The sequence below is a fragment of the Magnolia sinica genome, chromosome 15 (assembly GCF_029962835.1).
Source record: "Magnolia sinica isolate HGM2019 chromosome 15, MsV1, whole genome shotgun sequence".
NCBI lineage: Eukaryota > Viridiplantae > Streptophyta > Magnoliopsida > Magnoliales > Magnoliaceae > Magnolia > Magnolia sinica.
The window spans coordinates 42,257,333-42,266,891 of NC_080587.1; the positions used below are offsets into that span (position 1 = coordinate 42,257,333).

Below are 9,559 nucleotides of genomic sequence, written 5' to 3' on the forward strand. Positions count from 1 at the left end.
AATGGTTGGACAAATTGGATGAAACACATGCATCATGGTGGGTGCCATAAAGGCCCACCATCATGTATACATTATATAATATAATATATAAATGATATATATAATATATATCACAGGTGCAGACCACACGTGGGGTGGGTCCCATATAGATGGACGACATGGATGAAACATATACCACATGGTGGGATCCCCCTGTGGTCTAGTAGCCAGCTAAAATGGCTGGACGACACATATAAAACACATACATTTTGGTGGGGTCCACTAGCTGCCCAGCAGCTGGATGACATTGATAAAACACATACATTTAGGTGGGTTCCACCGTCCATAGTAGTGGACGGTGTGAATAGAACACATACATCACTGTGGGTTCCATGTAGGGCCCACCATAATGTTTATATGCCATCCAATCCGTTGATAAGGCTACGTGGACCCAGATGAATAGGAAAAACAAATTTCATAATGTTCCAAAACTTCTGTGACCCAGAAAAGGGTTTCAATGGCTGACGTTCAATCCCATTGTTTCCTATGATGTGGGCCACCTGAGCTTCGGATAGGGCTGATTTTTGGGGTGGGGCCCACTGCCCTAATGGGCATCAAATGCATGGTGTTGATGTGGGATCCACATCACGATGGGGCCCACGGTTGGGACCGTGGTCCCAGCCTTTTCCGCCCACACAGCTACAGGGCGCTACCTGTGCCCTCTGTCAGCAGTAGTAGCAGACGCTGCTGCTGTTATTAAATTATTATTTTTTTTTGAAAAATCATGTATTTTGGGGATTTTCATACGTGGGGCTCGCATCAAGTGGATCCACCCCACCCATTGCACTCTACGGCTCGAGACAGTCCCATTGAGCCCAATATTTGAAGTGTTTTGGGGCACAGAACATCAGGGTGGGTTTCCAATGGTGAAAATACTATTCTTCGTACTAGGGCCTGCCAGAAAGCCAGTTTAGCTTCATTTATTGGCTCAACGGCTAAAATGAGCTGGAGAATGGAATGGACGACGTGGATTAACTTCATACATCAAGGTGGGGCCTGCATGAACAGCCCACCCCAAAATCTCACTCATATGTATTATATATTATTTTATTATTTCTTTTCGTTAGCTTATTAGTACATACCCAAGTTAATACACGCACTCCATGTTAGCCACCACACTCTGTCTAGCATCCAGAACGCTGGACAACATGAATAAACACATCATTGTGGTGGGTCCCACATGTGGGGACCAGGCTGGTGGGTTTCACGCAGACGTGGCCCACTTGAGTAAGATCAATATGATATTTGTGTCTTCCCATCACCCGGAAGGTAGGGCTCACATGGCTTGGACGGCCATGGGGTCCATTTGATGGATGGTTGGACATCACATAGCTCATTGAGTGGGCCACAAAATAAAGGAAGGAGGGAGAGAGAAAGAGAGAAAGAAGCACCCACCTCTAGATCAACTCCTTCTTCCGCCTATGCAATCTAGATATCCAAGGGGACAATTTCGACGGTTGAGATGATGATCTAAGGGTTGGATTGGGTGATAGGAAGGTGGGCCACACAAGCTCTCCCATGAAAGCTTGCTTGGACATGGGATGCTTGCTTGGAGAATGAGAGAGATGAGAGAGAGAGGTGTAAGAGAGAGATGGGTGTGATGGGTGGGATAGGTGTGATGTGTGCTTGTGTAAGAGAGAGTTGACTTTAGGGGAGGGGTGGTTGTACTTAGGGATGGGTGAGTGATGGAGTGTGATGTGTACTTTGATTGGTGGGATTGATGTGATGGATTCTCAGGATTGCAACGCGCGGCGTTTTCCTCGAACTGAACGCGGGCCCACATATCCTGGCACTGGTATCGCCTCGGCGAGCGAGATGCGGCTTCGGAACTCCGGTGACAGCGCGGTCGCAAGGGTATAAGTCTAGGGTCGAGCTGACTCTGAAAAATGGGATATGACTCAGGGTCGCACGCAACTGCCGATTACAGATCGCGAGTTGCCAGAATTCGACCGGGAGGACCGCGAAAGCTAACGGAACAGTACGGGCTAGGACACATGCCTTACAATTTGGACCATACCACAAATGGCAGTGGTGATATTGACTCCCATAGTTAAAAATTTAGAGGGACCCCATAGCATTTATTTCCCACCCAAACTGTTCATAAGGTCACAAGGACCTGGACAGGGAGGGGAGGAAACAAATATTATATTGATTCAAAACTTATAACCCAAAGGGGTTTTAATGGTAGACGTTTAACACCACTGTTGTTTCCATAGTGTGGTCCACATAATACTAGATTTATCTTATTTTCAGTCTCAAGCCTTGAGACAAGCCCACTAGATGAATGGACGGTTGGCTGGATCACATACATCAGGGGTGGGGTCCACGTATGTGGCCCACCAAAGATATGAATCTGCTTCATTTTTTTAAAATTTTATTATTATTTTTTGAGTGCTGCTGCTGCACGTACAACAACAACTGACATCGGCCGCTGGCCCACCGTCAAATCAGATGGACGGTGGGGATTCAAAATAGATGGACGGCGTGATATGTACACGTATCATGGTGGGGTCCTATAGTAGATGGGCCCCACTGTATTGGACGCTAATACACCGGTCCTTTAGGCTGCGTAAGATGAAGTGTCAGCTGCTGCTGACGGTATAGGTGGGTCCCACGCAGGGCCCACCACTGCGTATTTTAAAGCATGTATATATATAATATTATATTATATTTATATAATACAATATAATATAATATAATATCATATATTATAATATAATATATTATATAATAACATAACACACAGAAGCTATATGTATTTTAAAAAAAGCCACCGTCCGGACACTTGGGTGCTCTGGACGGTGCTGATCTTACGCACATAGTGGGTCCCACACGTGTGGCCCACCTCTCATATATATATATATATATATATATATATATATATATATATATATATATATATATATATATATATATACACACACACACACACATATATATATATATATATATATATATATATATATATCATACTTTCCCTTTTTTTTGTTATAGCTGGTTAATACACACCCATGTCAATGCACACACTCCATGTTAGCCACACCCTACTGCCATCACGTCCAGTGTCAAGGGACGCTGGATGGCATGGATATAACACAGGCATCATGGTAGGTCCCACATGGACGTGGCCCACTTGATTTGGATCAATATTTGTATTTTTCCTTTCCGTCCAGGCCCAGTAACAGGCTGAACGGTGTAGGTCTAACACATCCGTTAAGTGAGTCCCAAAAGGTGAATGGCATGGATAAGATACCTACTTCATGGTGGGCCACAAACTCATCATCAACATCACCAAAAGAAAAGGAGAAAGTGAGAGAGGGAGAGAGATCGGTGTAGTAGAGAGACCCCGCCACTATGGGCCCCTCATGATCACATACATACATCAAAATGGGTCCCAACAAAAGTGGGCCCTTAAATGGGAATCAATAGTGGATCACCCACAACAAGTGGACCCTAAACTTAAAATCAACGGTGGATCACCCACCTATTGCACTCCTCCTTAATCCCTTAGACTCCTATGCTCCTTGCCTTCACTTTTGATGGAGGTTGATGGTGATTGGAACGTTGAGATGGGAGATGAGAATTTGGGCCACACTTAGTATTTAGGAGAGAGCTTGGATGTTAGAGCTCTCATGGAATTAGAGAGTAAAGATAGAAAAGAGAGAGAGAGAGAGAGAGAGAGAGAGAGAGAGAGAGACAGAGAGAGAGAGAGAAATAATTGATGAAAGGGATGGATGGAGTGGTTGTTGTAAGGAAAGGAGATGGAGAGGTAAGGTTTAGTTTGAAATTTGAAAAAAAAGAAAGATGGATAGGGAGAGAGAGAGTTGACTTAGGGAAAAAGGAGGGATGGGTATAGGTACTTGTGGTATGGAGTGTACTTGACTTGATTGATTGATTGATTGATGAGAATGTTGTAGAGATTCTCTCGAAATTCGTAACGCGGGCCCAAATCTCCTGACCCAGGTATCGGTTCGGTGTGCGAGTTGCGGCATTGGAACGGCGGCGATGGCGTGGTCGCTAAGATACAAGTTTCGGGTCGAGCCGACTTCGATATGCAGGACTAGGCTTAGAATCACGCGCAAACATCAGATGCAGGTCGAGAGTTGCCGAAATTCGACCGGAGGACCAAGGAAGCATACGGAACGGTACGGTCTAGGATACGGGTCTTATACTAAATATCTATTAAGGAAACAATAATAGAAATGACCAGCTAGCCTTTCTAAGATTTGATCAATAAAGGGAAAAGGAAAGTGATCCTACCTTGTAACGGTATTCAATTTTCTATAGTCAATGCACATTCTCCAACCAATAGTAACTCTAGTGGGCACGTGTTCATTGTCGGCATTGGCTACAATGGTGATTCCGAACTTCTTAGGAATCACCTGAGTTGGACTCACCCATTGGCTATCAGATATAGGGTATATGATACCCACATCCAATAGCTTAAGAACCTCGGCATTAACCACTTTCTTTATGTTTGGATTTAATCTATGTTGTGGTTGTCGAGGGGTTTTTGCATTATGCTCTAGATAAATGCGGTGAGTACAAATCAAATGGTCAATTCCCTTGAGGTCCACAATCGACCATTCAAGGGCTCCTTTGTGCTCAATGAGAGTAAAAATAAGCATATTCCTCTGTTCTTGCTCAAGGTGAGAAGAAATCACCACTGAGTATGTCTCATTTTGACTTAAATAGACATATTTCAAATAAGAGGGCAAAGATTTTAAGTCAAACTTCAATGCCTTGAGGTTAGATGGTAGAAGTACTATATTCGTTTGGGGTAATTCTTCAAATTGTGGTTTACACTAGTTAACTTCAAGTACCGGTACAGTATCAAACATGATACCCGTCTCCCTAATCATATCATCATCTAAATGATGGGAGTGGGCTATTGCCACTCTCCTTATTATTAAGTTGGTCATTTTCACTCTCCTCTTTGTTGAGTTAGCCATTACTACTCTCCTCTTTATTTTATTAGCCTTGTGTTATTTATCTTTAAGGCTTGGGCACGTGTCTTGGAATTTCAAAACTCCAATGATTTAGTTTACATTCCCTTTGATGTAAGTGATGTGTTGAAGGTATCATAACTAGTGATCCAATTATTATATCATGGGCGTAATACATTCTTGGTAGAGACCCTCTTGGTTGTCATATAATTCCACGAGTTTTTGGGTGGTGGTGGTGCACAAATCAATGTGAGTAATTTGCAATACGTGTTACATCAATTCTGGGATTGGATGTCGCAAATAATCGCTCTATGAAAAATCATGTCACGTAAATCATCCAACTCCTATATTATGCTATCTTGAGGTGTTCACGTAAATCCACAGTAGCGTTGGACATGCCGACGAATATTCATAGCTATTAGATGCGGGTTGAGTCGGATTTTCTATGAACTATATTCCACATTGTGATAATCATTACGTATGATGAGCCGCACACTCTTTGCTAGGCATGTATTCATATATATATATTGGTTGTGCATATTAATACCTCTTGTAGTGGTGGAGTACGTAGCATATCAGAACCCTTACATTACTTTTATGAATATCTTGAATTATTGTTAATCTTAAAGGATAACCATCACTATGAGTAGGGCATTGACCCTCTCCAACCGTACAGATGATGCAGGTGGTGTACAGATTAAAGATCTAGAAGACTATGTCCTTATGGAATATTTTACTGAAAAAATACAAAGATAGTTATATAATTTAGTTTTATACTTCCACTGCAAACTCAATAAATGTAATAAGCTCCCATTAAGAGGGCATTTGATTATTTATTAAATTCTTTTACTCTGATGAAATAATCAATACAGTTAATTTTATTCTCGTGAGTGTTACCTTTATGAATGTATCTGGATGTAATCTAAATGGAAAAATAATAATAATAATAAAATAAGGTACGATTTTTAAAGCATTCAATTTATACATTATTAACACCCAGTTTTTCCGAGAATGAGTATAAACTCTGTCCGTGAAAATTTGGGATGTTACAACAACATATGATAATGTCCAAAATTACTCAGTCATTAATATGGACGGTCTATCAAGTAAGAACAAAATAAAGATGGTGAATGATCCAAATTAGGTACTCTGGAGCCATTAATAAGAAAAGAAAAAGAAATAAAAAAAAAAAAAAAAACAATTCAAGGTTTACGAAAGCCTCATCCGCGGAACTGATGATTGGATTGCACAAGAGATATAATGCACTCCAGACGACCGAAAAACTAAAAGACCAAAAAATAGCTTTGAAATAGAGAGAGATAGGCAGAGATATGGCGTCGACCAGCGACCGACACCTATCGACCAACGATTGAAGATCAATGTCGAATGCGATCTAATGGCAAGGAGCTAACGGCCAGCGCGAATCAGATGTTGGAGATGGTGGGCCGGAGATCGATTCGCGCAAGACCCTCTCTCTCTCTCTCTCTCTCTCTCTCTCTCAATATACTGGCGATCAGAAACTGGTAGCTGTCATGACCGCAGTCGACAGTCGTGCCCATTGTCATAGCCGACGACGGTTAAAACCCATTTCACCCTCCCTTTTTATACAAATTTGTTGGAATAAATCCAAGACAGAAAGGGGTGTTGGGTTAGGGTTCTCAACCCCTTCTCGATCGAGCGCCGATATAGGCAGAAAGAGAGAAAAATATTGAATTGATTTTTATTTTTTTTAAAAATGAAAAGTACAAAAATGAAGGTGACGAATGCGCACTATAGTAGCTCTGATATCAATTTTAGAAAGCGGTCTATATTCGATTTGTCCATTCACCGACAATGAAAAATGGTGGAAATTCGTTCCGGAAGGAGGTGTGCAACTTCACTGGTGAAGGAAGCTGTCTAAAGAGGCAACCTTCTTAACACTGCAAAATTATATAGTCTGATGGAACTCAAACTTCAATTTGTTAACTTGTTTTCTCTTTTCTCTATTTATTTATTATTATTTTTATTTATTTATTTATTATTATTATTATTATTGTTATTTATTATTATTTTTAATGATCATATCTATTCATATGGGTGAATTTTTGCTAATACAGAAACTTCAATATGCAGTTATCCAACCATTAAACGTGCCCACTTATCATCAAGCTCGGTAGGGCCCCACTTGGATAAAATATGTTACAAATCTAAAATTAAAATTTAAAATTTTTTTACTTTCCACCTCCTTTCAAAAATTCCAATATACTAACATGACGTGTGAAATCGTTATGCAGGGATTTGAAACAGGGTGATCCTCATGTTGAACGCTCTTTAGCTCAATAGTTCAGGTGGTCTATCAAATGGGTGACCCATTTCACCAAAATAGATGGTTAGGAAATCAATAACTGGCTGTATACATTCAGGGCGTGTTTGGCCGGGCGCTGGATGTGGGCTATCCTGGGATTAGGAGGGTTATTCTGCTAGATCTCATCCCATCCCCCGTTTGGGATGGCGGGATGTACCTCGCCTCGTAAACACTGCCCTTTAGCTAACATGGATTCTGCCAATCTCAGGATGTGGTTTTTCACCTCTATGTGGGGCCCACCAAGATATCAATGAGATATCCACTCCGTCCATCATTTTCACAGCCTACATTTAGCAATAAATCTGTTTTAAGGCAAATATAAAATAGTGAGTAGGGCACACTGCAAGAAGCACTGTAGATGCAAACCCATTCATTTGGGACGGTCCAAACAGGCTGCTGTATATCCCATGGGCTATCCCAAACCCATGGAATCAAGGGACAAACACTGATACCACCATCATTACCTTAAAATCCATTCCATCCCACCTAATCCCATGGAATTGGTCCGGCCAAACGCGGCCTCAATGTGCAAGCGTCTGTCTCTCTCTATCCGAAGAATAAGAGGAAGCAGACTGCCTTAACAAACGAAACTCCTAGTACCAAAATAAGCAACCTTAGACAAATGGGCTCTTTTTCAAACATACGATAGCAAGCTACGATTATTGATGGTACCCTACATATTTAAATATGTAACAAGATTAAAACAATGGATATATTACATTTAAGGACACATGTTTTAGATTCTACATTAAATCTCATATATATATATATATATATATATATATATATATATATATATATATATTCACTACTGGAAAGAAATCATCGTGGTCAACATGCGTATACACTGAATAGAATCAGATATTTGAGTGCCTAACAGTTGATAAAGGATTTAATATGTGATATCATGTCATATGTTCGAGCTTGTGACATTGGAGAGTTATAGAGAACTTGGAAGGCATGCCCTACGCCACTGTACACTACATATTCCACGGTCTTTCCGGCCTGCTTCATCGCCGCACAGAATTCCATGTTCCTATCCTTGAGTATATCCATCTCGGCGATGCACACCAAAGTCGAGGGAAGTTTTAGATACTCCAACTCGGTGGACCCCTTAGCCAAAGGGTTGCACCATGGATGGTCGCGATTGGCCCGTACAGGTAGGGCCAACCGCCAATAGACGTCCGATGTCGTTAGAGTAAGTGCCGAGTTTGAGGGCTGAACCATGTTCCTCTCAGAAGGTGTTCGTGCTTCTCCTCCAAAGAATGGTTGTAATAGAATGAGACCTTGGAGGCAGAATGGCTTTATAATAGTTGTTCCTTGGGAGACGCCAGGCAGTTCTAACCGGGTTGCTACATGGTGGGCCACGCAAGCACCAGCACTATCTCCGCCTAGGTAGACCTTGGAGAAGTTGCATCGGCTCCACCACCAACTTTGTTCTTCTGAGCCATTAAGTGCCTGTTGCCTAACCCACTTGACGGCCGTCAATCCATCATCGTAGGCAGCCGGCAGACGGTTTTCAGGTGCGAGACGGTAATCTACAGACATTATCAGGCACCCAGCTCTGGAGGCGAGCAAAGCCAAGAATTCATGGTAACATCTCCACGCAGCCGATCCGATGCAGAATCCCCCACCGTGGAAGTAAATGAGTAATGGGAGGTTCGCCTGGTGTTTGGGCACATAGAAACGCGCCCACACACCATTAAAACCATCAATCTTCACATCCCTTGATGCCACGTCAGCCTCAGGTCCATAACTGCATGCAACATTTTGGACGACGGGTGATCTGTCCACACGCCCATCTTTGTAAACCTTTATGAGCCCTTGGATCTCGTCGACCACAACCGCATTTTGATTATGGTCCTTGCCGACGAAAGGAGACCTTTGATCACTAAGAGAAAGAGCACCCATTCTTCTCCTTCTCATGTACAAAAAAGGCTAAACTCAAAAGAAGCTCTTTTGGTTGCTTTAAACTACTGTTCTCTCTTCTCGGTACAGAAAATGTCCCATGCACATCTCCTTATATAGTGCACAAACAAGGATAAGGTGGAGCCGAAAGTTCAAGGGTGGGAGAGATTTTCCTCTCACATTCCGTTGACAAGTGGGCAAGAGGGATTCAGCCATATGTGACACGTGGATGCCACAGTGGTGGACCCCACATGTCTATGGCCTCCAATCTTCCGGCCCATCCCTCTCTTTAAATTAATGTAAGCTTAGTCATCTATCATCC

At 42.1% G+C, this 9,559-nt stretch overlaps 1 protein-coding gene across 1 annotated transcript; it reads right to left on the reverse strand.

Annotated features, from left to right (window-relative positions):
• Nucleotides 1-7,904: 7,904 nt before the first annotated feature.
• LOC131227891 (probable carboxylesterase 17) lies at nucleotides 7,905-9,330 on the reverse strand. The gene has a single exon (XM_058223721.1). It carries the CDS (start codon nucleotides 9,253-9,255, stop codon nucleotides 8,203-8,205), a length of 1,053 nt encoding a protein of 350 aa, XP_058079704.1. The 5' UTR covers nucleotides 9,256-9,330; the 3' UTR covers nucleotides 7,905-8,202.
• Between the last annotated feature and the right edge of the window lie 229 nt (nucleotides 9,331-9,559).